The 12,837-nt window shown below is 37.6% G+C and overlaps 1 protein-coding gene across 1 annotated transcript in view; it reads left to right on the top strand.

Moving 5' to 3' along the window:
* SPECC1L (sperm antigen with calponin homology and coiled-coil domains 1 like) overlaps positions 1 to 12,837 on the top strand; it is a 69,421-nt gene that overhangs the window by 18,042 nt on the left and 38,542 nt on the right. The window contains exons 3-5 of the mRNA XM_026075105.1: positions 3,191 to 3,350; positions 4,358 to 5,991; positions 7,837 to 8,044. Of these exons, the coding sequence (XP_025930890.1) occupies positions 3,191 to 3,350; positions 4,358 to 5,991; positions 7,837 to 8,044 (2,002 nt within the window). The remainder of the gene's footprint in view (positions 1 to 3,190; positions 3,351 to 4,357; positions 5,992 to 7,836; positions 8,045 to 12,837) is intronic.

Below are 12,837 nucleotides of genomic sequence, written 5' to 3'. Positions count from 1 at the left end.
TTTAGAAGGCTGTACTTCATACAAATGAACTGCAAAAAAAAATCCAATGTCTGTGAAAAATCAGCAGGTGGACACCAAAGTTTCAGTATTAAAAATTAGAATGTGTTTTCAGTATTCATGTGTCTAGGCTTCAGTATTCTGTTTGCAAAATGCGAATAACAATTACAGAACTGTTGTGAAGTTTAATGTTTGCAGCACTCAAATGCAGCAACAGGGAGCATCAAAGAAAATCCCAGGCAGAAATAATTTTGTACAACATATTTATATAAGTGTATGTATACACACATGTGTGTTTGTTTATTTATAACTTAAAAAGTGGATTTGTATGAGGTGCAGTAAATAGGATCTACGTGTTGAAAAAACTAAGATGAAAYGAAGTAGAGGTGCTGGTTCATGTTTCATTGTACTGAATGAAGTAAAGATGTGGAGGGGAAAATAGAATATGAATTGTGTAATTAATTAAAAACAGTCTTACTTTTTATATATAAAATCAAAATAGGTCTGGATAAACATTTTTAATTATTGTATTTCCTAACTTTTCATACGCTAATGTAAGGTTTTTTAATGTTGTTCAGGATTGCGCTGCTTGTGGTAAGTGCATGAACTGTTTTCTTCACATACAGAAAGAAATCTGTTTTTCCTTGCAAATAAACTGTTTAATAAACACGTGACGTATATCTTTAATGAAAGCAAAATCAGTGTTACAAAAGTACTTTGATTTTTCGAGTCAAGAATGGTTGCTATTATGTAGCATTAAGAAAAGAGAGCTTCTGGTTTGTGAACTTTTCCACAGCTTTGCTAAATAGCTTTGTCTGCCAGGAGTTTAGTGTTACAGTTTTGAGAAACTGTTTACTAGTTGGCCGCAGAAGAGGCAGTGCCTTCCAACCTAGACTGGCAATAGTTTACGGGTAAGTCAGAAAAAGAGTGGCAGTCTTAAATTCCTTTGTTCAGCAAGGATTTGGGATGACTCACGTCAGAATGTGTGTATTTTATGGAGCATGGGTTTTTTCTCCAAGCTGAGTCACATTTGACCTATTTGGCTTGATAACATCTAGTTGTGCTATAAGTGCCTCAAAGCTTCATCTAATTTCCCTCTCTTTTAACAAGGTAAAAATGCTGACAGCTCATAGCCTGCTTGAACTATCACCTGTTTACTGGCTGTCAGATTCGGCAGTGAAACAGAAAAGCATTGTTCTGAGGTTTTTGTAATCGCTTGGTTTGAGGTGGTGTAACTGCATCGCAAGGTTGTTCTCCCCCCCGCCACGCAGGCCCACGAAATTTTTTTTTACATTAGATGTGAAGTCCAATTAGATTAGGTATTAAGAAAATGGCACCGGTTAGCAGAGGATTTTCATACAGTAGTAGTTTGTGCTTAGCTCACTTTTTTTCAAAATAGCCTGTGCTCTGTTGATTCTATAGCCCCCAACAGTTTTGTTCTCCTCTTGGTACTTAAATTGCTTCTGCTGTTTGGCACAGCTGCGTGCCACAGCAGATCAAGGAAGGGATCTGGTTCCTGCGAGGAAGGAGCCCTTTGAAAAGGCTTCAGTTTACAGAGCGCAATGTGCAGAGAGAATGCGGGAATAAAAGCTCTTGGAGAAGAGCGGGGTAGGGGAACAGCGGCTTTTTCTGAGCAGCAAGAGCCAGTTTAAATGCACATCAAACTGCAACTTCAGAGTGATGTGTTTTCTTCCAAACTTTTAAAATTCTTTATAGAAGGCTATACCATTTCTTACATGATTCAGTAAAAAAATTCTTGTCTTAAAGGATTTTACCCTCACAAAATACCTGCTTTTTATTTGTCGGTTATGTGCATTTCCAACATCTGCATGCAGAACAAACATGTTCTTTTTCCAAGCTTCCTCTTGTTTTGCGGCTGTTCTCATTTGTAAATGGCACAAGTCACATCCATGGCTCTGAGCTTTCTCCACAATATTGTGATCAATGCACCTAACTGTTCGGAAATAACCAGTTGCAAAAAGTTACTATATAGAATGGAGATGCCTTTTTTTTTTTTTTTTTTAATTGTGCATATGTAACTTCATTCTTAATGAATAGGATCATAATGTCTGTCAGACAGTTTTTAAAACAAATATTTAGGGGAGCTAGAAGTTATCATAAACCTACAGAAACTGGAAGTCATGATGCAAAGCAACTGCCTAGGTCCGAAGCACTATCTTTTAGCTGGATTGCTGTTTGAGACTTCAGATGTGTTAACCAGCTAAGTAATACAGTTACTCAAAGAATGCTGCTAATTCAGATGCTTTCTTTTCATTTTTTTTCTTGTCCTTATAAACAGGAAGCATATTTAACGTATTTTGATTATCCATTTGAGAAAATGCATTTTTAAAGTGTTCTAAAATCTGCCAGTGAATACTTAGTATTTCTAGAGTTTGCCTTACTCAGAAAAGTGTATTCTTGATTTGGGAACCTGGGTTCTTGAGACTCCTGTGGCTTACTGTCTTGTCACGTTCCAGAGAGCTTTTTAGGCTAGCAGTAGTTTCAGGAATGATCATGGAAAAAGTCCATCTGACAACTATCCTGTCTCTGAGGGTGCCTAGTACAGAGCATGAAAACAAGGCAAGGATTTATGGTGAGTGTGGGCCCCTACCCACCCCCAGGGAATACTGTCCTAGTATCTAGTGATTTGTGGCTTAGTAATTTGACCTAGAAAGAGTATTTTATTAATCTTTGGTTGATTTTTTGTTTGTTTGTTTGCTTCGTTTTGTTGTGAATTTTCCCACCAGAAAACACTTGATATTCTTGTATACTTTTGAAGGACATTATGCAAACTTCCTAATATTTGCTGGTTTAATTATCTAAGAATAACATTTATGCTTATACTCGAGCAATCTTTCGGTCGAAATTGAGAAGTATTACAATTGCATTGTATTATTGTGTTTCCGTTAATTTTTTTTCTCMTTATTATTGAAAAATGAATCATTTGTTTCTGTCCAGAAGAGAAAAGACTCAGTTTCTGTGGTCAGTCATAAGAAGCTGAAGTTCAGTTTCAACTCACCTACTCTGTTCAGTGCAGTTATACTTTCCAATATACTTTCAAAGACACATGAATAGTCATATGTGTACTTTCTAGATATTAAATTTAAGCTGACAGAATCTTTAAGATAAGAAATGTTGGCTATGGAGACTTCTCAGCCAGCTGTCTTAAAGCCACTTCTTCTCTTTCTTTCAGACTAAGAGTAATGATGACCTCTTAGCGGGGATGGCTGGTGGCGGTGGAGTGACAATGACCAATGGTGTCAAGGCAAAGAAGAGCACTTGTGTATCAACAGCATCTTCAGCTTCGGGGACCACCATGAACAGTCTGGAAAATAAACCAAAAACTGTTGCAGGTAAAAGGATATATTGACCCTAAAAGAGGGTGGCTGGGTGACTTTATATTTTCCTGTTATGTAGTGAGGGTCCAAACTGCCTAAGGAAGTGGTCAGTAAGGCCACACTCAAATCAAGTGCCTCCTGTGCTTTGGCCTTGATCTCCTTTTCCTGTTTTGTAATAATGCAATTACCTTTACCTATAGGTGTTCGTAGTTTTGGAGGCAGTTCCTTTTTTTTTTTTCCAGTACCAATAGTATAACTAACATATAATAATAGGCAATATAATTAACATAAAGAATTATAATTTGTCTAAAAAGGTCTATGCCACAAGCATTAAATCTTTAGGATGTGATAACTTCTTGCTGTCAACATTTTTAGTACTCTGTATTGTTTTATAAAAATGAAGAAAGACAGCTTTCATAACTGTTTAGGAAAGTAGTATTATTTAGTGTTTTATCAATATGGATGGAAATACTTCTTGCCTATCATTGCTATATTTTGGATTCAGTACTGCTAGCAAAGCTATAAAGTGTCTGGGAATAAGGTAGTAATAATAGTAATCCATCCTGATCTTTCTCAAATATGATGAAAATATTTAAAATTTAACTTTCATTTTGGGAAATCATAATACACAACTCATCACTCAAAAGATTACATTCAAATCTGCTGAAAAGAGACAAATTTGAATTTGCAGAAATAGCACTTTTTTGGGGGGGTACAATCTATCGGAAGCTGTTTAAGACAGAAAAAGAAACTGTTGCAAGTGTTACGGTTTTAAACTTTAACTCATTTTCAAAATACTGGTGAAGCATACCTGTATCAAGTAAAATATAATTGCACTGATTCATGAGCTTTCAGACAGCCCAAGGTTGTTTGAATATTAGCTGTAAATGTATCTTATGGAATGTATTTACCAGTGTGGTTTGGAACATCAGCCATTCTATAGTCGATACAAAATATACAATCTTGTATTACAGATATTGGTTTTGTTAAACGAATGTTCCTAACTTTCGAAAAACATATAGGTACAAGTTCCACAACTAAGCGTAGCACTTCATCTGGAAATAAAGAATCAAGTTCTTCTAGGGAGAGAATACGTGACCGTTCCCGTTTGAGCCAGAGCAAAAAGCTACCTTTGGCTGGACAAGGGACCAATGATATGGTACTGGCAAAACGTTCTCGTAGTCGTACCAATCCAGAATCGGATATTCGAATGAGCAAGTCCAAATCAGACAATCAGATCAGTGACAAAGCTGCTTTGGAAGCAAAGGTGAATGATCTTCTGACATTAGCAAAAACTAAAGATGTGGAAATCTTGCATCTGAGGAATGAACTAAGGGATATGCGTGCTCAACTGGGACTTAATGAAGATCAACTTGAAGGCGATGAAAAATCTGAAGAAAAGGAGGCCATTGTTGTCCATCAGCCCACTGATGTAGAGTCCACATTGCTACAGTTACAGGAGCAAAACACTGCCATCCGAGAAGAGCTCAACCAGTTGAAAAATGAGAATCGAATGCTAAAAGACAGGTTAAATGCATTAGGCTTTTCTTTGGAACAAAGGCTGGACAACTCTGAAAAGCTCTTTGGCTATCAGTCTTTGAGTCCAGAGATTACAGCTGGCAACCACAGTGACGGTGGTGGTACTCTGACATCTTCAGTGGAAGGTTCTGCCCCGGGATCAATGGAAGATCTGTTAAGTCAAGATGAAAATACTTTGATGGACAATCAACACAGTAATTCAATGGATAATTTAGACAGTGAGTGCAGTGAAGTTTATCAGCCACTGACATCAAGTGATGATGCCTTAGATGCTCCATCATCTTCAGAATCTGAAGGTGTACCAAGTATAGAAAGATCTAGAAAAGGAAGTAGTGGCAATGCCAGTGAAGTGTCCGTAGCTTGTCTGACAGAACGGATACATCAGATGGAAGAGAACCAACACAGTACAGCAGAAGAACTCCAGGCAACGCTTCAAGAGCTTGCAGATTTACAACAAATAACACAAGAGCTGAACAGCGAGAATGAAAGACTTGGAGAGGAGAAAGTAATCCTTATGGAATCTTTGTGCCAGCAAAGTGACAAATTAGAACACTTCAGCCGGCAGATTGAGTATTTCCGGTCCCTTTTAGATGAACACCATATCTCATATGTAATTGATGAAGATATGAAAAGTGGTCGCTATATGGAGTTAGAGCAACGTTATATGGACCTTGCAGAGAATGCTCGGTTTGAGCGAGAGCAGCTGTTGGGTGTTCAGCAGCACTTGAGCAACACTTTGAAGATGGCAGAACAAGACAACAAGGAGGCCCAAGAAATGATTGGGGCATTAAAAGAACGAAATCACCACATGGAACGGATTATTGAATCAGAGCAGAAGAGCAAGACAGCAATAGCATCTACCTTAGAAGAATACAAAGCCACAGTAGCCAGTGACCAAATTGAGATGAACAGGCTGAAAGCTCAGTTAGAGCATGAAAAGCAGAAAGTGGCTGAGTTGTATTCTATACACAACTCTGGAGATAAATCAGATATACAAGACTTGCTGGAGAGTGTCAGACTGGATAAAGAAAAAGCAGAGACATTGGCCAGTAGTCTGCAAGAAGAGCTGGCGCACACTCGCAATGATGCCAATCGATTGCAGGATGCCATTGCTAAGGTACTGTTTAAAACAAGCTGTTGTATTTTCACATCATGTGATATACCATGGCTCTTGCTATTGATCATTGCAGGTCTTCTAGAAGTAAAGGATTAATTCTGAGGTTTATCAAATTGTGGTAACGTTAGGATTGACTGCTTTCTTGTCCTTTGTTACGAAAATGGTATAGTTTTTTTTAAACTACGTAAATATATTCAGCTGCAGGGTAAGTGTTGTTTTTTTTATTTTTAAAAATACCCTTATTGAAATTCAGCAAATGATGCTGAGGGCTGAACTTATACAGTATTTTAAATACTGTTCACATTTTGTGCTTAAATTTTGTACCTTCTGTAAGAGTTTCAGGGAGTTAGTGCCAAACTGGTGGAAGAGGGGTGTCATGGAGGAAGGACCTGGAATCAAAGTGTGGTGAGGTAATAATCCAGCTGTTGATGACTTGTAGGACCTTTTACAGATGTAGAAGGAATATTTTCAAGTTTCAGCTTATTCAGGTTGGCTCAATTAACTTACAATAAACTAATGGTTAAGTGGGAAAAGTATCATCTTTTTTCAATCAAGAAATTACAATTTATGAGGGAGATAGTGACAGCAGTTAATTTACCAAATAGAAATTTTAGTTTTAAATGAAAAAATTCTCTTTAAGCTTTTTAAAAATAATTATTAAATTTGGAGAATCTGTATAATTTTCAGTAGTGATTCTTCCAGGAAGAGCTTGTATATTAATTGGGTTTTGGATTGGAATGTGTATTTCTAGTTCTAGAACAGCTATTTTAACTTAAATAAAACTAATTTATCTAGTAAATGTCTAGTAAAAATGCTTACCATCATTTAATATCATAGGAAAATAAGAATCTGGTTAAATGTATTTTAATAGACTTTTAAATGCATATTTAAAGTTATCTTCCTGATGAGAAGATTTATGCCAAATTTAATGTCTGAGCTGTACGTTAGTTGCAAAACAACATATTTGGTCAATGGCCAGTTATACTTTTTTTCAGATTAAGGTTGATTCTAATTTTAATAATTAATGTTGGGTAGTGTTATTGATGTTATAAATTAATTGAAACGGATGACTTAAAGCAGGGCATTTTGTTGATTAAAATTGGTGCCTGACTGTGGTGACCCACCCTAAGCCATGACCTAATTTCTCTTGTTTTTCTGACACCCTATTTTTGCTGTTGGGCATGGGGGTTAATGTTACTGTGCCTCTGATCTCAGCTTGTTATTTAAGTTGCAGTTTCATGTGGCAGGATAAAACAGTCTCACTGCTCCCAAAAGGGAGAAGTCTGCTACCTCTTCCTTTCCTTGTTTTTATTGAGGCGGTTCAATAGCTTGTAAGGCTCCTCTGGGAACTACTTCAGCTCACTAACACATCACACACAAATATGAAGCTTTCTACTTTGTTAAGGAAATGAATCATCTCTCAGATCCAGCAAGTACTAAAATTGATGCATGGGAGAGAGCAGATATTTTTGGCAAGGGAAAGAAAGGGTAAAGAGTTCTTCCATTTTGCATGGCAGCTAGATGTTAAATTGGATCAGCTGCTCATGAAACCACAGCCTTGGTACTATGGTGGTATTGCTTTGCCTGAATGTAGTATACTGCTATTACAGAGTAGCTGGGGAAGGCTCATATAGTCAACTTGGGAATAAAAACGTTTTACTCTGGCTCAGGAAAACAGTTGCGCTATAGCAATACATTTTTAAAGGCTTATATTTAACTACTTGTCCCATACTTTTTTATGGTTGTGAAAATATAATTTAGGTATGGAGGTTATGAAACTAAAGGTCGTGTTTTAAAATGCAATCAATTTAGTTATGGTGTTATGATATGGCATTTCTTTTTCAGGTTGAAGATGAATACAGAGTGTTCCAAGAAGAAGCCAAGAAACAAATTGAGGATCTCAACGTGACTCTAGAAAAACTTCGGACAGAGCTGGACGAAAAAGAGACCGAGAGAAGTGACATGAAAGAAACTATCTTTGAGCTGGAGGATGAAGTAGAGCAGCATCGTGCTGTGAAACTTCATGACAATCTCATCATATCTGATTTGGAGAGTAAGTGTTATGAGTTTCTCTTGTGAAGGGAGATGATACTTTAAAATAGCTAAAATAGAATGCTGAAATAGTGAAAATATTTTCACTTGTCTTTCATATATCTGAATTCTAGTTAAGCCGGCTTTGCAGAACCCTTATACTATAGAAAGAAAAGTGAGCTTGGCTTTGCCTTTCCAGTTCCAGTTGGTGTGGGAACAAAAACCTGTGAATTGAGAATAAATATGAAATCTTATAATGCTGTTTTCAAGTTGTTTTTCAAAGTAGAAGAACATGTAATTACAGACTTAATAATAGTGCATTCCTTGTGCATTTTGAAGACTGGATGATTGATGTAATTTTTTAAGATTGATCTCTTTTTCAAGTGCCAAAATATCAGAAGTTACTAGGTAGCTTGAGAATCTGTATAACTGATGATTTCTTCCACCTGAAGAAAGGTGGTTTTGATGGAAAAATGGGTGGATGGAGGCCCTAAAACCTACAGGTGTCATAGTTGGCGTGACAATATGGATGTATTATGTATTTCTTTCTGTGTAGATTTGCTCATGTTATGATACTGACCTGGGAACCTAAGAATGAATTTAACAAATTTCAAGAAAGTTAGAATACAACTTTATCTGTTGACTGTTGCCACTGTACAAGAAATGGTTGGGGTTTATAATGAAATTTTTGTTTTCCGTATATTTGCCTAGTTCTCTGTGCTTTAGTTCCCTCTCTGATCTCTGAGACCTGCTCAGGTGTTCCTACCTGAGCTTGGGCTAATGTACCCTGTGGAGCTGTTTTGGCACAGTATTTTTTATAGAGTTCAAATACCTGCTTTTATTCCATGGTATACAAAGACTACACAAGATAGTTAAAGCCAAAGTATTATTAGTTTTAACAGCGAGGGCAATGTTCATAGTAAAGATTTTTAAATTGGTCTGTTATCAGGAAAAGGTAATATCTTAGGCAAGCTATTAATATAACTTAAGCCCAATGTCTTCAGACATGTGTCTGTCAGCTTATTTTTCCTAAGCAGCACTTCCTTATCTTAAAAGAGAAACAGTGGCTGCCTTTCTAAAATAGGTCTAGGCTTTTACTCTTCCCCCCCCCCCCTTTCTGTACCAAACCAAAGAAAGACATCTGCTTAGGAGCAGGAGTTCAGGTGTGTGGTCAGGGGCTCTAATGGTGTTCCTGATGGTGTTCCTTAGCAAGTACTTAAAGCTTTGAGCACTTTTCCATTTGTATTTTTTTTGTCTATTAGCTTAACTACATTCATACAGAAAACAGCACCACAGTCAAGTAAGTGCTTAGATATTCAGTAACTAGGTATTAATAATACCTAATTACAGGGCAACTCCAATTTTTAGACACATCTGCTTTAAGGGTAGGGCGAATAGTTTTGACAAATGTCTTGCAAGAATGTTTCTTCAGTCTTACAAAATAGCTATGTCTGATATTTCAGACTCATAAAAAATTCAGTTGGGCAAACCTCTGCCTGGGCTGGAATTTTCAAGAAAAATTGTGGCAGTCTTTGCTACTGAAGAAATAGTTTGGAAAATTCAGCTCTGCTTGCTGATGGTTTGATATGATTGTTTCAGGAGGAACTGAGCGTTTTAGGTATAGGCCAGAAGGAGAGTAGCATCTAGTGGTCATAAGAAAGAATGGCAGCCRAAGAGTAGTATAATCCAAACTTGTAAAAATAATTTTTTCTGAATGACTGCTTTAAAACACTCAGTTCGTTATGTATTCATAACTCAAGCTCATGCGGAGTTTCCTGGTGGTAGCCTTTTCAGTAGTGACACAAAGAACAGCTTCTTGAAAAAATCTGGAACTTGGAGGTAGTACGTACAGACTGTCCAGTTCTTTGTGTCTTTTGTGTCTTGTATTAAAGTGACAAACAAGTGTATCTTAGTAGTAAGTTCTCTTAAGCTCATCAGACTTAGATAGTCATTTCTGGTCATCAGTCAAACATATGATGTCCAAGCTTTTAAATATGGAGAATTTAATTGCAGGTTTATGTATTATAAAATGTTACTTAGAAGAGTGGTGGTTTTTTCAGCTGAAATAACCAGCTGAAAAGAGCAATAAAAGCTTTTCTTTAGWGACCTGTTCCTTTAGATTTTAAAATATGAGGAAATCTAACTTATCCCTTGGGGAGAGAATTTGCCTAATGGCAAAGTTACTGAGTGAGTGAAGGTGATGGTAACACTACTGATAAATGATGGAAAATTATCAGCTAAAGAATTCACCGAAACCAGACTTTACAATTAGAAGAAAGATGCTTCATAGATGAATGGGCGAGCGGTCACATAATTTCACGGGCAGTTGACATTAATTAGTGATGTGGTACCATGAAATGCTATGGCACTGGAAGTTTGGGCGCGCATCCTTGCGGGTTTTCCAAACCATAGGAAGATGCACATCAGAACGTATAATGAAACATATCGTTCACAGCGATATAAATACTGAATTACCGCATTTTAGCTGTTAATATTTATGTGCCTGCAAAAAATGTGATCTGTTTGGTGTGGACAGTAGCATATGGATTGTATTATGGATTGAGGATCTCAGCGTGACTCTAGAAAAACCCAGTAAGTTTGTGCTGTGGGTGCAGGGGTGCCGGGACCTGTGCTCGGTGGCAGCCGTACCCCTTATCCACGGCGCAGGGAAAGGAGCTGCATGCGACACGGTTCCTGAAAACAAGTGCAACGGCGGCAGCTTTATTCTTTTAATCTCTTCCTAAAACTCGAAAAGGATGGCTTTTAAGCGTAGTGTCTCGTATCTAAGAAAGCCGAGAAATACTCGAACAACCTTTGCGTGGCCGGGGGCGCCTGGGGGCGCCGGGCGGGGACGGTGGGGCCGGCAGCAGGTGGCGCCTCTGCCCTGCCTGCGCTCCGGGCTCGCGGAAATCCTGCGCGCTCGGGGAGCCCGGCGGCCCTGTCGTCCCCTTTAACGTTAGGGGAAAAACGAATCTGTTCTCCCAARCAGTTAAATGAATTGTGGGGAGGAGATTTTTCCAGAGAACCTTGTCTTCTGGCTTACAGAGAATAGGTGGTTGTAAGTTAACTTACCAGTTGTCAGACGTTTCTTCTCAAGTCTGAACGTTATTTGCGTGTTCATTTAGCACAAGGTACCTATGCTGAACGTGGCGGTTATCTTACTCTTTATTAAAGCTGTATTGTTTGATAATACTTATGTCCACTTTTTTGGACAGCTAAGTAAAAAGGTTGATGCATTTAATTTTCAGTGAATAAATATCTCATTTATAGACATTAGTTTTTAATTCTGCTATATCTCATAATTGTAATGGCCATGACATTTATGAGACTAAATTCTTACATACTGTATGTAGGCCTTTTCTATGATAAAGTTAGAAAAGTTAGTTGAGTGTTAGTTTTCTAATTGTTAGTAAAACTTAACAATTTTTTTTCTTTTAATATAAGGCCTTTCTGCTGATGTTGGACACTTGAAACATTCAGCTGTCCTGCTATATAGACCAACTGTCTGACAGCGATAAGCTCAAAAGCAAAATTGATAAGGAAACTGCCTGTGCCTTGGGATATTTGACCAGTGCTGCTTCCTATACAAGGAAGCTGTTATGTGGGCACAGCTCTATTTATGTAGATGTGCTTATCCTGGGATAGCGTTTCCTATACTAAATGTGGAAATGCTACCCTAGAACAAGGCAAACCAATATAACTGGTACAAAACCTGAAAATGCCTAATATGGGTTTCCCTGTGTTAGGATTAACTGCTGCAGTGTTGTTTATTGGGGATTGTAATGTCTTGTGTTATGAAATGACCGTGGGAGTCTGAATAATGTAATGTTTTTTAAACAAATAATGTATTGAAATTAAAGAATTGCATGTTACTGATTTTTATTTTGTAGTGACAGATTCTATCTGCTAATTCGAATTAGAAGATGTTACAGATACAGAATTGCCTGGAAGCCGTATGAAATTCAGATGATACCCTATTAAAATGTCCCCTGTCCCCCCCCCCGCAATCCAAGTTTGTAGTCTGTATTTCCCATAACTTATTTTGTGACCTTTTAAAAAGCAAGGAGTTGTCAAGCTGTGATTTCAATTAATATTGTTTTGTAAGATATAGACATAATTGAATCCTGCAGTAAAACAGAAGCAGCTCGCTGGTTTGTGTACTTGCCAGCTTTGATCATCTTATTCATTCATCCATCCGAACGGCTCCCTTGTTCTTCAGGTGCCCCTGAACAATAGTCACCTTCCCTCCTCTCTTCACCTTTTTTCTTGTCTGACATCCTTAAAAACAGGAGACTGGATAACTTTCCCACCATACTGAAAATTGGGGCATGCAGCAGCATATAGAAATGGGTTGGTGGGTGTTAAGAGGGAGTGTGAGGAGGAGGAAGGAAGGATACTACAATGCAGGCGTATAGAGAGCTGCCGCCTGTGTACGTGTTTTATCTGCTTGAATTTTCAGGCTGTAATTGACAGACACAATGTGAGGAACGGAGTTCAGACTGTAAGAGATGAAATCACTGATTGTAGTTTTAATTTTAGGTTTCAAATTCTTTCAGTTGCTTCTTGGTAGTTCTGTTTGTTTTTCTTTCTTTTTTTTTTTTTTTTTTTAACTCTCCTCTATGGATTGGGGGTGGAGGGAAGACCGTTTCAAAAACGGCTGTAAAATGCTCTCTATTGTTTATAGAAACTGCAGAATATTCAGACCATTGTGTTTTACTTCAAAGCATAAATATACTAAAACTTAATGGTGCGTTTCATATCTCACAAAAGCGCAAAACAATGGCATTACACAAGCTTTAACTCTGGACGCATTTC

The sequence above is a fragment of the Apteryx rowi genome, unplaced genomic scaffold (assembly GCF_003343035.1).
Source record: "Apteryx rowi isolate R43461 unplaced genomic scaffold, aptRow1 scaffold_40, whole genome shotgun sequence".
NCBI classification, from domain to species: Eukaryota; Metazoa; Chordata; class Aves; order Apterygiformes; family Apterygidae; genus Apteryx; species Apteryx rowi.
Note: the sequence above shows the minus strand (reverse complement) of the source record. Positions and strands in the feature narration are given on the sequence as shown.